Source organism: Poecilia formosa, unplaced genomic scaffold (genome assembly GCF_000485575.1).
Source record: "Poecilia formosa unplaced genomic scaffold, Poecilia_formosa-5.1.2 Scaffold80, whole genome shotgun sequence".
Classification (NCBI taxonomy): Eukaryota; Metazoa; Chordata; class Actinopteri; order Cyprinodontiformes; family Poeciliidae; genus Poecilia; species Poecilia formosa.
Genome location: NW_006800019.1, coordinates 1,560,998 through 1,580,822, shown reverse-complemented (window position 1 = coordinate 1,580,822; position 19,825 = coordinate 1,560,998). Strand labels below are relative to the sequence as shown.

Below are 19,825 nucleotides of genomic sequence, written 5' to 3'. Positions count from 1 at the left end.
TTCGCTCTTATTAATTTTTTTTATTTAAAAAAAAAACAAATATATGTATTTTAACATTTTTAAAGACAGCTTGAAAATAAATACAAAGCTAAAAAAAAAAATAGAGATAATGTAATGCCCACGTGAGCAGTTTTGCGCATGCTCAATGCGTACCGACTGGATTTGGGCACATCCGGAAGTGAACAGGATGAAAATAATCAGTTTTTCCTCGTTTTGCCGACAACGCTCATCATAAAACGCACACTGGGATTTTGGATTTCGGTTTCTTTAGTCTAGGATATGCCTGTTAAGCCGTCTCAATGAATAAACTGCGTAGAAAACACTGAAAGTCCGGTGCAAAGGGTAGTGACTGATTAATTTGTGCGGCTGCGTCCCATCAAAGGTGACGAGCTTAAATCAACGCTCGCTCACCTTAGGACTAGATAAAGTAGGTAAGATTTCCTATTTTAATTTAAGTTATGAATACGAGAAACCAGGTATATGACTTACGCGTTCGTTTCTGTTTGTCTAGATTATATATATATGTTGATATATAAACATATCAACATATGTTTACTTATGGCAGACTATTATAATTTCAGCAGCTATATACCTACACTCCAAAAGAAATCTTAACCATTTCACAGAAATACATTCTCTAATGCCTTCAGAAAGTTGCATGTAAAGAAATGAGAAGATAACTGAAAAGTCAGTTTATTTCATTCAGTTTAAAAGGTTAAAATCATAATTTAGACTTATTACACACTAAAAATTTAATTTATGGTGTAAGCATTCTTTTACACCATATTCATTGACACCATCTGTGAGGGTGGGGGTTTATATATTTTGCTTAATTAATTTATTCATATGTAAAAAGAACAGATTTCTTTGAAGGTGAAGTCAGTGACTCTTAAAGAGCTCAAACTTTTCATCTAGGAATTTTGACTTCAAGGGACCTTTCTGTTATTTCAACAGCATCATTAATCTGACCTTGGATTAAAACTCAGCATGAGGGAACTTGAAAAATTCTTTACGGAGGTCTCTTGTTCTTAGAAAGTTTACAAACTACTTCATAGATTGAGAAATCTAACTGCTTTCAAACATCCGGACTTGCTTGAGACCAGTAGGACATGATTTAAAACCATTTTTCAGTCCTCAAGGCCCACCGTCCTTCATGTTTTTGTTGTCTCTGCTTCGCCACACCTGATTCAAATACTATACATGGCATAAAGTGCTGCTGAAATATAAATAAAATTTGAATATGATTGTTAATCAAACAAGTAAATCAAACAAAGGAGTCATTCATAGACATTCAGACAAACATTGACTAGGGTGTGTGCGTACATTTGTAAGAGTAAGACAATGCTGAATTTTTAAGGGCCCACATTCTTTCCTCTTGACATACATTGCAGATTTATGTGAATTTGTAATATCTCAAGCAATGCTAAAAAAAACCTGACCATTTTTCTCTTGATCATCTGATAAAATACTTTAAAACACTACAGTTACAGTCAAAATTATTCATACCCTTGTAGAATCTATGTAATCTCAACTTCAAAAACTGGAAGGACATCACACAAGAAAAATGATCAAAAATACCAGTGAGAACTTGTAAAAAGTTGCTCAGCAGTTTTAAGGAGGTTTTGATTGCTTTAATGCAAGTAAAGCTTTTTCCTGGAGTATGAAGAATAGAAATTATTTTTAAGACCTCTTTTTGTAAGTGTAGTGATTGGGGAAAATTAAAATTAGCTATGCGTTGTAGAAAATGCATTAAGAGTATACATAAACATTTGAAGACCTGTTGAAATGGATGACGAGGGCCATCAGCAGAGGAGCAAATCCAGCAAGGCAGACTTCGAAAAGAAGAAACCAAGTGTGACATTCCCTTATTTTCTTATGAACAATATTTTGGAAGGAGCCCTCAAATGTTTTGCAGCTGGAAGAAAAGCAGATTTCAACAATTGTACAGATACGACAGAACAGTTGACAGAACAGTTAAGTTATAAAATTAAACACAGCTGAAATACACAACCTTTTAACTATGAGAACAGTTAAAACCATATACAGAACATGACAAAATACACATGAAACCCAGCATATAATTACTGTTCACTACTACTGGTTGCCAACCAGTAACAGCATTGCCATGGTAACTACCATAGTAACTACCAACTGTCAACTGTAGCATCAACTGATATAGTAATAAAAGTCAGGAGAAAATAACTTTTTAGACTAAAAAAATGAATTTGAAGAAACCAATTTTGATTTACACTATGGTTAAAATTGAACCCTATTACATATATTAAATTCCCTCAACGTACCTGACTCTAACCTCTTGTTTGCCCTGTCTACAGGTCTATGAGACGGTGAATCATGAGACTCACAGGTGAGTCGTAAGTCTTCAGAGAGTTTTGTCTGAAGTGTCTTTTGCCTGAACTTGTATGTCGTGATTCTGTTAACAGCCCCCCTGCGAGGCGTGGTGGTCCTGCTCCTGGTGGGCTTCACCTGGCTGCTCGCAAGCGCATTATTTGGAGGAGACAGCAGTTTATCTGTGCGAAACATCTTCACTGGTAAAATGAGTCATCTTCACTTATTTTGTGGGTTTAAGCAGAAATATCAAAGGAAACTTTTAGATTTTTATAGATGTTTTTATGTTAGATCTCAAGATTTAAGTTTCTTGTGGTTTTGTGTTTCTGATTAAACAGAAAAGCCAAGCTGAAAGCATCATAATGGGTTTTATCTTCAATGACTGAAATTTCAGTCACTAAAGATAAACCTATTGGTAAAAAAGAAAAAGAAAAAGATTAATCGGCTTCTCTGATGAACATTAGATGTACATGAAGGATCAGGGTTACTGCATAGCAAAATCAAATCAAGTGTTTTATTTTTGATACTATTTAATTTAATCAGAAAACTTGTTTATATTTCCAGGCACAAGAGAGGAGCCAACCCAGTGTAAGTATAACAGACAAAGTATGCACCGATGCTCTGTTAGTTTGTGATTTAACTATTGTTGACTCATATATAATCTATCTCAGCTGAACCGCGTCCTCGGAGGTACAAATGTGGACTTTCAGCACCCTGTCCTCCAAAGCATTTGGCTTTCCGTCTGGTGTCTGGAGCTGCAAACGTCATTGGCCCCAAAATCTGCTTGGAGGACAAGATGTGAGATGACTTCTCTTCTCCTCGTATACATCTTTATCTCCCCTGCCTCCCCTTTTTTATTCATTCTCTTTCTCTCTGTTATGTTTTTCATTTCCTTCTTCTTTGCTTTCCTAACAAGGCCTCCAAGTATCTCAGGGGAGCTTGATGCAAGTATTGTCTTAGTCTGGTGGTGCTTTATTTTTTTGTCTTGTTAGGCCTTTCCTTTGCGCTGCTGACTTGTTGGTGTGTAATGTAGTGTAAGTAGGTGCAGAAATGTGCCTTAGCAGTGCCCTACTAAAGTCCTGATACTTAGACATTTTCATATTTTCCCACATTAGAACATTAACTTTAGTGTATTTTGTTGTGATATCAAGTGATGGATCCACACACAGTGGAAGGAAAGTTTGATATAATTTCAAAAATGTGGTTATAAATAGAAAGATCACCCTTCTGTTGTTTGGACATTCCTGATCCAAACTGTTTCCTTGTAGCTGTGGCTGCATATTTGGAGTTGTTGTCCTGCTGCCTGTTTTAAAATCTCTAACAGACTTTCATCCAGGATTACCAAACATTTAGCTCCCTTCATACTTGAATGAACTCTGGATAACTTCCCCATCCTTCCTTATCTGAACTACCCCTAAGTAGGTTTTCATTTGTGTAGTACTTAATGTATTTAATGTATTTTTGGCGATGGATTGAACAGTATTGTGTGTTTTACAACCCAACTCTGATTTAAACTGCTCCAGACTGACCTGTCTGCTGTGTTCCTTGGTTTTCACGATGCTGTTTGTTCACTAACAAACCTCTGAGGCCTTCACAGAACTGCTGGATTCATATTCAGATTACATTACACACATGTAGACTTGATATGTAGATCAGCTGACTTCTGAAAGCAGTGAACTGAATTTTATTCAGAGGATTCAATCTCGCATATATACTCACAATTTTCTATCACTTCTATTTCTAAGAAAAATGTGTCTGTTTTGCACATTATATTGTGACAAAATGTGTACAAGTTCAAGGAAGAGAAACACTTCTGCTACGCACTGTAAGTTTATATTAAAGACTTGTGTCTCTGTCTCTCTTAGGTTAGTGAGCAGTGTGAAGAACAATGTTGGTAGAGGACTTAATATAGCTTTGGTGAATGGTGAGAGACTCATCTTCAACTTATGATAAACTGTTATATTTATTTTAACTATTGATTGCAGTAAAGTTTTAACACTTTGTTTCTTTGGTTTAGGGGTGACAGGTGAACTATTGGAGACTAAAACCTTTGACATGTGGGCAGGAGGTAATGAAATCCAGCAGGAAATGTTGCTTAATCTGTATTCCAGTCCTAGTGGCACACAAGACGAATGAAGTGAAACTCGCACTTTATCTAACGTTTCTTTTCAGATGTGTCCAACTTGTTGAAGTTTCTGCGGCCCCTTCACGAAGGAACACTTGTGTTTGTTGCTTCCTTTGACGATGCTGCTACAAAGTAAGAATCAAGGATGTGTGATTAGCTTAGTATGAGAACTCTGCTTATTTATTTATTGTCCCCCCAAAAATGTAAGTTTTATGTAGAACATGTTGCTTCAACCTCTAATTGATAGAACTGGATGAGTAGCCAATTTTGCATTGTTGATTACAAAATGCAAAATTGTGACCAACAATGATGCATTTATATTGTAAATGATGCTGCTTCATTTGTAATAATCTTGTTCAGCTGATTCTCATACTTGGAATTCCCAGTGCAAATAAACGAAAAACACCAATGCACGAGCTGTAAAACATCAAAAGATTTAAATGGTGTGTCATTTAGTTTGTGTACTGATTTGCATGTCATACACAGTTCTCTAACAATTTGGTTTTTTTTTGTTTGTCTTGGCAGACTGAATGATGAGTCTAGACGTTTGTTTGAGGAGCTCGGTAGTACAGCTGTGAAGGAGCTGGCCTTTAGAGACAGCTGGGTGTTTGTTGGAGCCAAGGGCATCGAGAACAAGAGCCCCTTCGAGCAGGTATGAGCCGACTCTCAGTCTGATGCACAGGATGTTGGTAAAGACCTGCTGCAGCATTCTCCTGTGCTCCATCTGTGTGCTACATTTGCCAATAGCTTTACTTTATGGGATAAATTATTTTAATGATTTTGGTTAAGTTGGCCTAATTTAGTTTTTTTTATTCACCTTCTATTGAGGCTTTTGTTTTTAGTTGTTTCTGGCTGGTTTCTTCTCCACTGCAGAGGTTATATTAAAAATGTATATAAAGTAACCAATAAGAAGTTTAATTATTCTCATTTTAGGTGGGAATAAAATACCTTCACTCTCACTAAAATTGCTATTAGACCTTCATCATAAAAAAAAAAATAGGTGCACAAGTTTGAATTATTGTGAATTATTATTCTCTGTTATTTATATGTATAATCTTTGGGTAAATGTCATTTGGCTAGCTGCAAAAAAACCCATGTAGCTTTCATAACCATGAACAAGCTTTCAACATAGTTCTGATGCATCGTCTTCCTGGCACAGATCAGGCTTTTAAGCATACTCTATAAATTTGAACTAGAACTCAGGCCGGAGCCGTTCTAGAAGTTTTCAGTTCTGATGTGTGTTTGGGATCATTGTCCTGTTGGAGCATGCAGTCGTGTTTGTTTTGGTTCTGGTCTGCTCTGCACCCCCAGAACCAGGACCAAAGAAAAACTTGATTGATTGAACTTGATTGATGAAGTAGCCAAACTCCTTCTNCAAACAAGTAAATCAAACAAAGGAGTCATTCATAGACTTTCAGACAAACACTGACTAGGGTGTGTGCATACATTTGTAAGAGTAAGACAATGCTGAATTTCTAAGGGCCCACATTCTTTCCTCTTGACATACATTGCAGATTTATGTGAATTTGTAATACCACAAGCAATGCTAAAAAAAACCTGACCATTTTTCTCTTGATCATCTGATAAAATACTTTAAAACACTACAGTTACAGTCAAAATTATTCATACCCTTGTAGAATCTATGTAATCTCAACTTCAAAAACTGGAAGGACATCACACAAGAAAAATGATCAAAAATACCAGTGAGAACTTGTAAAAAGTTGCTCAGCAGTTTTAAGGAGGTTTTGATTCCTTTAATGCAAGTAAAGCTTTTTCCTGGAGTATGAAGAATAGAAATTATTTTTAAGACCTCTTTTTGTAAGTGTAGTGATTGGGAAAATTAAAATTAGCCATGCGTTGTAGAAAATGCATTAAGAGTATACATAAACATTTGAAGACCTGTTGAAATGGATGACGAGGGCCATCAGCAGAGGAGCAAATCCAGCAAGGCAGACTTCGAAAAGAAGAAACCAAGTGTGACATTCCCTTATTTTCTTATGAACAATATTTTGGAAGGAGCCCTCAAATGTTTTGCAGCTGGAAGAAAAGCAGATTTCAACAATTGTACAGATACGACAGAACAGTTGACAGAACAGTTAAGTTATAAAATTAAACACAGCTGAAATACACAACCTTTTAACTATGAGAACAGTTAAAACCATATACAGAACATGACAAAATACACATGAAACCCAGCATATAATTACTACTTGTAAAGAAAACACAAAGTTCACTACTACTGGCTGCCAACCAGTAACAGCATTGCCATGGTAACTACCATAGTAACTACCAACTGTCAACTGTAGCATCAACTGATATAGTAATAAAAGTCAGGAGAAAATAACTTTTTAGACTAAAAAAATGAATTTGAAGAAACCAATTTTGATTTACACTATGGTTAAAATTGAACCCTATTACATATATTAAATTCCCTCAACGTACCTGACTCTAACCTCTTGTTTGCCCTGTCTACAGGTCTATGAGACGGTGAATCATGAGACTCACAGGTGAGTCGTAAGTCTTCAGAGAGTTTTGTCTGAAGTGTCTTTTGCCTGAACTTGTATGTCGTGATTCTGTTAACAGCCCCCCTGCGAGGCGTGGTGGTCCTGCTCCTGGTGGGCTTCACCTGGCTGCTCGCAAGCGCATTATTTGGAGGAGACAGCAGTTTATCTGTGCGAAACATCTTCACTGGTAAAATGAGTAATCTTCACTTATTTTGTGGGTTTAAGCAGAAATATCAAAGAAAACTTTTAGATTTTTATAGCTGTTTTTATGTTAGATCTCAAGATTTAAGTTTCTTGTGGTTTTGTGTTTCTGATTAAACAGAAAAGCCAAGCTGAAAGCATCATAATGGGTTTTATCTTCAATGACTGAAATTTCAGTCACTAAAGATAAACCTATTGGTAAAAAAGAAAAAGAAAAAGATTAATCGGCTTCTCTGATGAACATTAGATGTACATGAAGGATCAGGGTTACTGCATAGCAAAATCAAATCAAGTGTTTTATTTTTGATACTATTTAATTTAATCAGAAAACTTGTTTATATTTCCAGGCACAAAAGAGGAGCCAACCCAGTGTAAGTATAACAGACAAAGTATGCACCGATGCTCTGTTAGTTTGTGATTTAACTATTGTTGACTCATATATAATCTATCTCAGCTGAACCGCGTCCTCGGAGGTACAAATGTGGACTTTCAGCACCCTGTCCTCCAAAGCATTTGGCTTTCCGTCTGGTGTCTGGAGCTGCAAACGTCATTGGCCCCAAAATCTGCTTGGAGGACAAGATGTGAGATGACTTCTCTTCTCCTCGTATACATCTTTATCTCCCCTGCCTCCCCTTTTTTATTCATTCTCTTTCTCTCTGTTATGTTTTTCATTTCCTTCTTCTTTGCTTTCCTAACAAGGCCTCCAAGTATCTCAGGGGAGCTTGATGCAAGTATTGTCTTAGTCTGGTGGTGCTTTATTTTTTTGTCTTGTTAGGCCTTTCCTTTGCGCTGCTGACTTGTTGGTGTGTAATGTAGTGTAAGTAGGTGCAGAAATGTGCCTTAGCAGTGCCCTACTAAAGTCCTGATACTTAGACATTTTCATATTTTCCCACATTAGAACATTAACTTTAGTGTATTTTGTTGTGATATCAAGTGATGGATCCACACACAGTGGAAGGAAAGTTTGATATAATTTCAAAAATGTGGTTATAAATAGAAAGATCACCCTTCTGTTGTTTGGACATTCCTGATCCAAACTGTTTCCTTGTAGCTGTGGCTGCATATTTGGAGTTGTTGTCCTGCTGCCTGTTTTAAAATCTCTAACAGACTTTCATCCAGGATTACCAAACATTTAGCTCCCTTCATACTTGAATGAACTCTGGATAACTTCCCCATCCTTCCTTATCTGAACTACCCCTAAGTAGGTTTTCATTTGTGTAGTACTTAATGTATTTAATGTATTTTTGGCGATGGATTGAACAGTATTGTGTGTTTTACAACCCAACTCTGATTTAAACTGCTCCAGACTGACCTGTCTGCTGTGTTCCTTGGTTTTCACGATGCTGTTTGTTCACTAACAAACCTCTGAGGCCTTCACAGAACTGCTGGATTCATATTCAGATTACATTACACACATGTAGACTTGATATGTAGATCAGCTGACTTCTGAAAGCAGTGAACTGAATTTTATTCAGAGGATTCAATCTCGCATATATACTCACAATTTTCTATCACTTCTATTTCTAAGAAAAATGTGTCTGTTTTGCACATTATATTGTGACAAAATGTGTACAAGTTCAAGGAAGAGAAACACTTCTGCTACGCACTGTAAGTTTATATTAAAGACTTGTGTCTCTGTCTCTCTTAGGTTAGTGAGCAGTGTGAAGAACAATGTTGGTAGAGGACTTAATATAGCTTTGGTGAATGGTGAGAGACTCATCTTCAACTTATGATAAGCTGTTATATTTATTTTAACTATTGATTGCAGTAAAGTTTTAACACTTTGTTTCTTTGGTTTAGGGGTGACAGGCGAACTATTGGAGACTAAAACCTTTGACATGTGGGCAGGAGGTAATGAAATCCAGCAGGAAATGTTGCTTAATCTGTATTCCAGTTCTAGTGGCACACAAGACGCATGAAGTGAAACTCACAGTTTATCTAACGTTTCTTCTCAGATGTGTCCAACTTGTTGAAGTTTCTGCGGCCCCTTCACGAAGGAACACTTGTGTTTGTTGCTTCCTTTGACGATGCTGCTACAAAGTAAGAATCAAGGATGTGTGATTAGCTTAGTATGAGAACTCTGCTTATTTATTTATTGTCCCCCCAAAAATGTAAGTTTTATGTAGAACATGTTGCTTCAACCTCTAATTGATAGAACTGGATGAGTAGCCAATTTTGCATTGTTGATTACAAAATGCAAAATTGTGACCAACAATGATGCATTTATATTGTAAATGATGCTGCTTCATTTGTAATAATCTTGTTCAGCTGATTCACATACTTGGTATTTCCAGTGCAAATAGAGGAAAAACACCAATGCACGAGCTGTAAAACATCAAAAGATTTAAATGGTGTGTCATTTAGTTTGTGTACTGATTTGCATGTCATACACAGTTCTCTAACAATTTGGTTTTTTTTTGTTTGTCTTGGCAGACTGAATGATGAGTCTAGACGTTTGTTTGAGGAGCTCGGTAGTACAGCTGTGAAGGAGCTGGCCTTTAGAGACAGCTGGGTGTTTGTTGGAGCCAAGGGCATCGAGAACAAGAGCCCCTTCGAGCAGGTATGAGCCGACTCTCAGTCTGATGCACAGGATGTTGGTAAAGACCTGCTGCAGCATTCTCCTGTGCTCCATCTGTGTGCTACATTTGCCAATAGCTTTACTTTATGGGATAAATTATTTTAATGATTTTGGTTAAGTTGGCCTAATTTAGTTTTTTTTATTCACCTTCTATTGAGGCTTTTGTTTTTAGTTGTTTCTGGCTGGTTTCTTCTCCACTGCAGAGGTTATATTAAAAATGTATATAAAGTAACCAATAAGAAGTTTAATTATTCTCATTTTAGGTGGGAATAAAATACCTTCACTCTCACTAAAATTGCTATTAAACATTCATCTTAAAAATAAAATAGGTGCACAAGTTTGAATTATTGTGAATTATTATTCTCTGTTATTTATATGTATAATCTTTGGGTAAATGTCATTTGGCTAGCTGCAAAAAAACCCATGTAGCTTTCATAACCATGAACAAGCTTTCAACATAGTTCTGATGCATCGTCTTCCTGGCACAGATCAGGCTTTTAAGCATACTCTATAAATTTTAAATAGAACTCAGGCCGGAGCCGTTCTAGAAGTTTTCAGTTCTGATGTGTGTTTGGGATCATTGTCCTGTTGGAGCATGCAGTCGTGTTTGTTTTGGTTCTGGTCTGCTCTGCACCCCCAGAACCAGGACCAAAGAAAAACTTGATTGATTGAACTTGATTGATGAAGTAGCCAAACTCCTTCTGGAGAATGCCTTATGGTGAGACGAGCCAAAGTTTGAGCTATTTGGACAAAGTTGCCATACAATATATTTGGAGGAATCGAAGTGATGCCTCAGACCTATACATCTTTCAAACTATTGAGCACGGTGATGGTGGTATGATAGTGAGGGTCTGTTTTGCAACCGTTGGTACTGCTGCGTCACACAAAGTGGAAAAACAATAAAGGAGGGGAACTTGTTCAACTTCACCTGAAACCAATTCCTAGATGGTTAAAGGAGATACAGGAGGCAGTGGAATCAAACGCACATCAAAACTGGTTTTGGAAGGGATAAAGCTGGCTAACTTTAAGCTTTTGGATTGACTCCTACCCTCAGTCTCTCTCTTTTTTTTAAAAAAAATTATGGGCTGTGCTCAAAAGCCTGCTCCTGCCCGGAAACCAACCGATTTAAATATGTTCAACTATTTCTGATTAAAAGAACAAGACAGATTAATCCCATAACCATGTTTTCAAAAATGATATGATTTCTCTGCAGCTTTATCCAAATGTATTTATTTATCTAAATGTATATTTAGATTTTTTTTTCTGTGTGAATTAGTAAAAAAAAAAAAAAAAACACAAATTAAACACAATTATTTTAAGTTTTGTTTTTAACAATCATTGAAGTTCTGTCATCATATCCGCTTGGCTATGCTGTTAAAAAACCCAACATTAGTAAGATTTTCATTACTACAGCTAAGCTTCTCAGCAGCACAATAAAAGCATTGTTGGAAGTTTAAATGATTAATGTAGAAGCAGTGAAATAGTGTGCCGTGAAACCATTAGCCAGCTTTGAAATGAAATCGTATAGATAATGAAGTACTGGTTTCATTAAAGACTGAAAAATATTAAAAACAGCAGAGAGCATCTGCAGCTGATGTGATGGTTATATGTTGTCAAAGCTATCTCCATTTTACAGTCATATTGCACAAGATCTCACTTAAAAATATAAAATAATATTAACGTGGATAAATTACTACAAAACCACTGAATCACATATAACTTGGGAAGCTCATTTGGGTTCAGCAGAGTAGAAACCATTAGGCTATAGCTGCTGCTGCTGCTGCTGTTGGGGCCTGAGATGCTGACATCAGCTCTGTTTGGCTGTTTTTGTTTCCAATAGCGTATGAAGAACAGCAAGAGCAGCAACAAGTACGAAGGCTGGCCCGAGTCCCTGGAGATGGACGGTTGTATTCCCCTGCGGCCGCCCCTTGAAAGTTAATTCTGCTTCAGATAGTCTCTCAGACGTCACTGCGACGCCTGAAGTCTCAGCAGGGAAACAAGGTGACTGCAGAAGGCTTAGAAGCTTCTGAACACCTGAAGCTCTTCATAGGATACACAAGTAATATTTTCTTTTGTCCTGCTTTGGAAAAAGGAATAAACTGAATGCACAGATTATTTTTGAGCTGGAACCAGTTTGTACAGGATTTCAGACTAAGCTTTCTAAGCTGCTTTTTAGCTGAGGAAATGTTCTAGAAACAATGAAAATTATATCAAGGTAAGCAAATCTTGATATAATTGTTTGCTGGCCAAAGTGTGTAACTTTAATGAGTGAATATAGCTTAATTGAAATTTCTAAAGCTCTAATTAAAAACATAAATAAATAAAAAAATAATTGCTCGTAGAGTGTGTATTCTAAGTTTGAGCAACAGAACTCAGTTAAATATTTGCACATTGTGATTTAAAAAAAAAAAATCTCACTCCTAATCAACATATCAGAAACAACCTGGAAGTACTCTGTCATTAGCATGGGCTCTGGATAGATTTAATGCTTGCATACTTAAATATAGTATCGTAAATGTAATTCAGACTCTACTAAAGCTGTTCTGCCAAGCATTAACTGCCATAATGTCCATAGAACTTGATGCACCAGATGTTGCCTACATGTTTACAGATTCCTTTGGCCTTAAAAGATACACAAACAGAATAAAACTATTTATTTTAAATTTTTCTACGCAAAAAACAAGTTGCAATTTCAGTTTGCCTTGAATGGTTCTGCAGTCTCAGGTCCAGAAACATTTTTCCACTGAGTTCTTTCCAATCTTTTGCATGTGGTCGAGTGTGTTTTTTTTTGTTTTGTTTTTTGTCGTAAATGAATGTATTCACTTGGCCTCTTTCAAGCCCGTTAAGAAAAAAAGAAAATGTAAATAATATACTATTTAACTTTTTGACTTCAAGTGCATTTTAAAACACTCAATTGTTAATTTTGTGTAAATATCATTTTCTAAAAACAGTACAGTCTGTTACATTGTGACATCATTAATGAAGAATAAAGAAAACAAATCCATATTTGTCTTCTTTTTTTATGTCCTACAATCGGGATCAGCGCCTCTAGGGGGCGACAAAAGTTCATATCTGATAGAGGTTATTCAGTTCATTCTGCTTCAGGCATTTGCTTTTCCTAAGCTTATGTTCTTATGGTTATGAAGTGAATCTGCAATATTTTTGAATTGAAAGTAACTACACTAAATATCCTAGAATCATGACATAACGAACACAATAAGTTACATTGTGCTTCAATGTGATATGGTATATGATGTTAGTAAAATTGTGATGTAATAGTTTTATTCAGCTATTTCAGAACACTTGGCTGGAGCACAAAGTTCGAAGAGGAGCTACGCTGTATGTTGAAGTTATTTTTGACGCCCATGTACTTGTGTATATTTTTATATAATTTTTCAACTAGTCATCCTATTTTTAAATAATTGCTATGAATTTTAGTTGATATTGTACCTCCAAATGGTGTAAAAAGTTTTTGATTTAATTAAAACATAAATATTCTACTGCACAAACACACATATGGTTGCAATGGACACAATCTGCCCAGACTTCTACATTCACACAGAAGATGCACAGTTCTGTTTTCAAACATCAGTCGCCAGAGAGTCTCTTCCTCCATCCTTTCACATTGATGAACGCCTAAGATAATACTCAGCTATCTATATGAAGACAAAAATGGACATATTTGCACCACTCCAACTTTCTAATTAGTCTTCCTTTGTAAAACAAAAGTGTGTGTGAATCCAAATTAAAATCTCTTATGTGCAAAAGCGTCTGATTCAGTGTAAACCTCTTGGTAAATTACTGAATTTTTTCCTCCAATATAAGTGGAGTATTTTATCAGGATGTGAAACTGTACAAGTGTTCTTTCTCTTTTCAAAATTTGTGACCAAGAAATTGCAAAAACCTCGAACAGAGATCATAAACAGGTGCCGCACCGCCCTCTCGTGGTGACGGCAGCTAACTGTCACTTCTAGAGTCCTTATGTTGATGATGATGATGATGATGATGAGCCCAGTGGCAGCGCGCGCTCTGTCAGTACGCACGCGAACCTGCTGCTGACCATTAGGAGTCCTCTTGTAAGCGATGTACACAAGTTACTGAAATTTTGCGGATTACCGTCACTGGACGACTGCAGACTGCTCGCAGCAAGCCGACCAGCCGAGCAGCCAGTGAAGGAGAACATGAGTGAACCGACGTTAAGCATAGTCTGAGCTGGAACTCGTCCGCCGGCTGCTCGCCCGCTGCCTCGCTGTCACACACGGACACCGTAGCTCGACGGCTCCGGTGGTGGTGGAGGATTTTTCCAGCCGTTATCACCGCGACCGGCCGGTAAAATGTTAGGCTTGGAGCAAACGGAGCCCCGGTTTTTTTCTTAAAGTGTGTTTTTCCAATAGGTGTCGATAATTTTTGTGTGAGAGTGTGATGTAAATTTAGCTTGGGTAATCCGGACATTTGTAAATAGGCAATAAAAATCCCGTTTACAGTCAGCATATTTAAGCTACCCTTTTTTAATTAAATCAACGCAGGACGGATGAGGTATGACGTTACGTTCAGGTGAGTAATATTTATTTTTTATTTGTATTACACTACAAATATTTGTCATAATTAGAGTGTTATGTCATATAGTCCTGTGTGATTTGGGAACGGGGATTAAACTAGTCATGTATTGTGTTTTCCTACTAATTATAGAAAATGTTTAGTGTATAAACACTAGTGTAGAGCAAACCGTGCTGTAGGAGACGGGCCCTCTTAATAAACCCGGAGCTGGCCCATCAGTTGTAGGATTTGAAGCGTGGTCGCACCTCGGGGACCATTGTTGATGTTGATTAGTGGTGCTGCCCGTCGCCCCCTGTCATCTGCTTTTTCCCCGTATGGGGATTGTACTCTTTGCCTCTCTTGTATGGCGTTTCTCAAGTCAGCTGAGCTCCCTGCTCGCCAATAGCAGTGTTTCATGTTACCTTCACGTCCAGCCATCACTGCGCTGTGTATACTGGACCCTATAAATAAACACGCAATCTGCGTTTCTCAGCTTGTTGGTGCAGAATGAGAGTTGTAGAAATTATCTTTATGTGGGTTTAGCGTAAACAGAAAATGTATTTCTTGCTATGTTGAAACAATGTGTAGTATTAGCATGAGTTATGAATAAAGCAAAACCTTTACCCTCTTTAATTCCTCTAAACTGCTAAGTCGCCTGAACCTCTGGCACCCTCATTATTCATAAAAACCCAGGGATTATTCAGAAGTGAAAGAAGTTCAGTTGTAGATAACGTACTCCTAGACTATTAAGCCACTCAGTAATGTTTAATCCTGGTTCATCAGTGAGTGATTAGAAAGCTTTTCTTTCACCTAGATTTGTATGGTTTTGCCCACAGAGGGGATGCAAAGCGAACAGAAACCATGGGGGTTAGATAACACACATCTTTCTCCCTCTCTCTGTTCGCTCTATCCCTGTGAACAGTGCTGTGTGTGTGCTGCTACCTACACTCGAGTCTCACATGCTTGACCTGGATTGGACAAAAGTCCTTGTTGTGTTTTGAGCCTTGAGTTTCCCTAATAGGATGAGAACAATCAATGGTGTGTGTGATTCCAGCAGCTGGCATTTGATATTTCTTGGAAACAGGGAAGCGGCAACATGTGCTGAACAAGTTGTTCATGCGCTTAGGAGAAACGATTGCACGTTGGTCTTTTTGTACGTTTACTTTGGCCCATTTTTTTTCTAAAGACAAATGTATTTTAAGGTATTTTTAGGAGTACAGTTGAAACCAGAAGTTTACATACACCAAATAGAAAGACAAATGTTTTTGTCTCTTTGTCTGATGTTAAATCAGACCAAACTTGTCCCATTTTAAGTCAGAGTGACCAAAATTATTTTTATTTGCTAAATGTCACAGTAAGGAGAAAGATAATATTTCAAATATGTATTTATTAATATCTTCAAAGTCAAAAGTTTACATACATTATCTCAGTATCATTGCCTTTTAACCGTATAACGTGATTCTGGGTTTTCTTCCACAAGCTTTTTACAATAGTTTACTGGAGTTCTGGCCCATTCCTCCTGACAGAACTGGTGGAACTGAGTCAGGTTTGTAGGCTCCACAACTGTATTCCTCCACTCCCATACTTTGTAGTTAAAATAGTGTTCCCAGGCATACAACAAGTGTCCCCCTTTTTCCTCCAGATGCAGTGATGGTCATTATGATCAAACAGTTCCATCAAACCACAGCAAATGTCTTCAAAAATGAAGATCTTTGTTCCTCTGTACATTAGCAAACTTCACTCTGCCTTTTTGTATTTCTCGTGGTGCGATGGCTGCCTAGGAAGCCATGACATCAGTATCTGCGGTTTCCATTATTATCACAAAGAGATAATAATCAATCTATATGTAAACTTTTGATTCTGAAGCAGAGCAGTCCTGAAAGAAAAACCTTTATAGGCTGTAGGAGATTAGAGCGGCGTGGAAGTCCACTTTCCAGCAGAACAATGACCCTCTCAACACAAATCCACAGCAAGAACAGATTGGTTTAAATCAATATCAATGTGTTATTTATGCACTACTTTGTGTTGGTGAAATACATTGGAGGTTGTGATTGTAAACCATTGCAAATCAACCCAGCCACTATTTGGGAGTTATCCTCTCTCCCACTACTGAGCTCTGTAAAGACTTGCCTCCAGAAATCTGACAGTGTGAGTCATGCCTGTTAAACGTGGCCTCTCACAAGGACCGTGGTCTTTGTATTTGTCCGTCTGTGTGATCAACAACTGAGCTGCAGGGACCTAATATCATCAGTGAAGTTGCCGCTTGACTCAGAGCCCATTTGAATTTTGGCCAGCAGCTTTCAGACCTTGTGCTTCCTCTGTCTTCCCACATTACTCAGCCTCTATCTCCGCTCTAAATCTCTGTGAGACTATTGCTGAGTTGGAAGGAGTCTGAAATCTGAAATAAGTTTGAGCATTAAATTAAGCATGCATGGAAAAGTTTGAATGACAAGCAGGTATGAATCTGCCTCTGAATTGAACAAATGGTTGTTCCACTTGGAGGCTCCGTTGTTTTTCGGTTTCCAGACAAACAAATGTGTTAAATGTAGGCGACTCCCAGGTGCACATCTTAAGCAAGTTTGCACTTCCTGCTGAAGGGCAATAGAATTATATGCAAAACATCACAGCTGACACCTGATCATATATCTGGAAAATATAATTTTTTTATGGTTTTATTATGCTCCACTAAGGTTGCAATGCTCACTCCACTTTCTGCTTTACATGTGATTTGTTTCCTCAGGTAGGTGTTTGATCTCTGAAATGCCTAAGCTGATCCTTAGTTTTCAAAATTGAACTTCAGTGTCTTAAGATAAAGAAATGTATAATAGTTTCACAAAGAAAGCTCTTTAAGAACCTCCTAACAATCAGAAGATATTTATTTTTCTGGAAAATTAAGATAATGTTAGGATCTCAACTTTTCAGCTGTTGTTTTTTAAGGTTTCTATATGAGACTGTTGCAAAAATGAAGTGTGCCATCCAGCCATCCAGCCAGCCAGCCAGCCAGCCAGCCAGCCAGGCAGCCAGGCAGGCAAAACTGAGCAGATAACACTAAAGTGAAATATTTTTATTTCAGTTATTTAATTAACTTTTTACTTCTATTTTTTATATGGACATTTTATAACATTAAATAGTTGGACAGCACCAGCTCCCCGTCAGCCTGTGTCAGAGGACGTACAAGCGGAAACTATTCCTATGCTAATGTAATCACCTTGTGTTTTTTCAACTTTTCCATCCTCCAGAGGCATTCTTCCTCTCCTCTCTTCTGTTCTCCTCTTAGCTGCTATTGTTTGAGCAGAGATTTAGCTACTCGCTGCAGTCATTCACGCAAACATTGGCACATATTTTATCAGACAACCTGCCCTCAGCCCCCTTTTTGTCTATGCCATCCCCTCCCCTTTATCTCGCCCTCATTCTTTTTCGCTCACATTTTTCTCACCCCATCAGCCACTGCCCCTCCCTCCCTCGCGCCATCTCTCTTTCCCTCTCTTTCGCTGTGTTTAAAACTCTACTGTCCGCCTGCTCCCACCAACTGCAGTCCCTTCCTGTCCCCCCCATGGCACATTTTATTCACTCTTTTCATCTGCATTTCCCCTCTCAGTCACAAAAACATGGCCAGCACACACACAGTCCTCCGGCTCTGTTTCTATCGACCTTCCTAGTTTTTCAGCCGCTGTCCGGTAAGCTGAAGTTGCTGCAAGACCGCAGTATTTTTATTCAGTGTAAGTTAGAAAATTCAGATTATGTTCTAGTGTGAGAGATTTAAACAATCCATGCTAACTTTATTTTTGTTTTCAAGGAGACACATTTGTGTTAAGTTGTAGATTGCTAATTGTTTTTGAAGGGTTTTTTAAATTTTCTCTAGACTTATTTGGTTTAGTTTTTCAGACATTTTCAGTCCTGTTCATGTGAACAAAAAAGCCTTGCTTAGTAGATGCAAAGCACAATGAAATGTAAATTTGTATTCATTCATTTTTTATTAGTGCCTTTTCTTTTTTCAGATGAAGACCAGAGATCTGTAGGAAAGATAAATAACATTCTCCTTTGTTTTTACGGTTATGTAGAAGATCATATCTTTGGCAGTCAGTAGGCAAACATGTCACAATAATTTTAGCTGCACATTTCAGGGATTATTAGACAGCTGCAGGTGTACTCGGAAACTCCCGGAAGCCTCAAAGGCCGCCTCGGTACAAGAGTTCATCTCTCGCGAATTGGAGCACCGACAAGAGATGTGAAGAGAGAATTATTCTGGCATGTCAGCCAGATGTACGCTTCATGCTAGAGTCATTTTGCTGCCTGGGCGAGATGTCACAATTTCAGCTGCAGTGTTGGTTTTATTATCTTCATCTGTAGTATACCACATTTGCCCACATGAGCAGTTGCTTGGTCATTTGGCTGGTGTCAGGAAATTCCTCTCAGCATTCTTTCGTTGAAAGGGGAACGAGCGGGTTGGGTGAGAGTGACAGTTTGCATGCGTATGTGTGTGTTTTTCCTCTGCAAATGAAAGAGGGTGCGTGTAAAACAACAAAGTTTGTCCTGACAAACTGGTGTGGGTTCAATATTTGTGTGTGTGTGTGTTTGGGAGGGAGACTGTGAGGGTGTGAGAGACAATGATGCGGTTGAACGTGTTTGATGTACTGTGATAACTCTGTCCGGTATGTGGCTTTCATGGGAACTCCTTACCCTGGAGATAGGGCAAAAAAGCTCCTGTTTTAAATGGCAGCTTCCTTTTTTCTTTATTGTACCTTGTTCCACCTTTGTGTCCTTTACTTGTATTATGCTTTACCTCAAGAGAAGAACTGTACCTTGCAGTATGTCCCTTATGAGTGCCATAACTGTTTTATTTCCCTTTGCTTTTAGCCATTGTTAGGTTTTCTGTTTTGTTTCTATGTTATTGCATAAGTAGATGTGTTGCATTGTTCTTCCGCGTTGAGTCAGAAACTATGCTTTGTTTTTTACAGCTTGCGTTTCTGTCCTTGGAATGTCGCTTAGCTGGAATTGTTTCTGTTCTTTTCAGAGTTTCTTAGCAGTTGGTCTTTTAATTTGACTGACAGCTACGCACATTGCTTGCCAGACATGTTTACTTTAAAGTTGGACACACAATAGGCTTGATGCGATTCTTAATGGCCGTGTTGTGAAAGAGAAAAGAGACCAGCATGGTTTCTTTTCTCTAAGGTCTAAGGTCTGGACTCACTGTGGTGAGGTAGGTGGTCCCTATTGATGTCTTCATAACTACAAGTCCTGTATCCCAAGAAACTATTCATGTGATGTAGATGCTCTAAAAAGTCTAGCAAGTTTGGACTGGCAAGATGTACTGTCAAGCTTCATGTGGTCATCTGTAAAGTAAAAGGTGTTGTGTTTTGAACTAATGCAAAGCAAGATTATTTCCTTATCATGACTCCACCTTTTTTCTCTCTCCATTTATTGCACCTTCTACTCCCAGTCTAACCACATTTCTCTGTGCTGAAACTGTTGCCTCTTTATTCTAGTTTGTTTGCTTCCTTTATGTTCAGAATATTGATCCTGAGCTTTCCTGTA

The 19,825-nt window shown here is 37.8% G+C and overlaps 3 protein-coding genes across 8 annotated transcripts in view; all 3 read left to right on the top strand.

Moving 5' to 3' along the window:
- Positions 1–154: 154 nt before the first annotated feature.
- LOC103141158 (protein FAM3A-like) lies at positions 155–5,283 on the top strand. Its single transcript, XM_016673689.1, has 9 exons — positions 155–431; positions 2,334–2,365; positions 2,442–2,549; positions 2,911–2,934; positions 3,018–3,144; positions 4,212–4,270; positions 4,364–4,414; positions 4,519–4,603; positions 4,997–5,283. Exons 2-9 carry the CDS (start codon positions 2,353–2,355, stop codon positions 5,127–5,129), a joined length of 600 nt encoding a protein of 199 aa, XP_016529175.1. The 5' UTR covers positions 155–431; positions 2,334–2,352; the 3' UTR covers positions 5,130–5,283.
- A 1,502-nt stretch (positions 5,284–6,785) lies between these two features.
- fam3a (FAM3 metabolism regulating signaling molecule A) lies at positions 6,786–12,758 on the top strand. The gene is made up of 9 exons (XM_007556646.2): positions 6,786–6,978; positions 7,055–7,162; positions 7,524–7,547; positions 7,631–7,757; positions 8,825–8,883; positions 8,977–9,027; positions 9,132–9,216; positions 9,610–9,736; positions 11,595–12,758. The coding sequence occupies exons 1-9, from the start codon at positions 6,966–6,968 to the stop codon at positions 11,691–11,693; spliced, it is 693 nt and encodes a 230-aa protein (XP_007556708.1). The 5' UTR covers positions 6,786–6,965; the 3' UTR covers positions 11,694–12,758.
- Positions 12,759–13,752: 994 nt separating this feature from the next.
- wnk3 (WNK lysine deficient protein kinase 3) overlaps positions 13,753–19,825 on the top strand; it is a 37,910-nt gene continuing 31,837 nt past the window's right edge. For 3 of the 6 annotated variants that reach the window (XM_016673662.1, XM_016673663.1, XM_016673661.1), the window contains exon 1: positions 13,757–14,308. The gene's annotated coding sequence lies outside the window, so the exon portion shown is untranslated. Of the gene's footprint in view, positions 14,309–19,825 lie in introns of all 6 variants that reach the window. The other 3 variants (XM_016673665.1, XM_007556645.2, XM_016673664.1) reach the window with 2 other exon arrangements.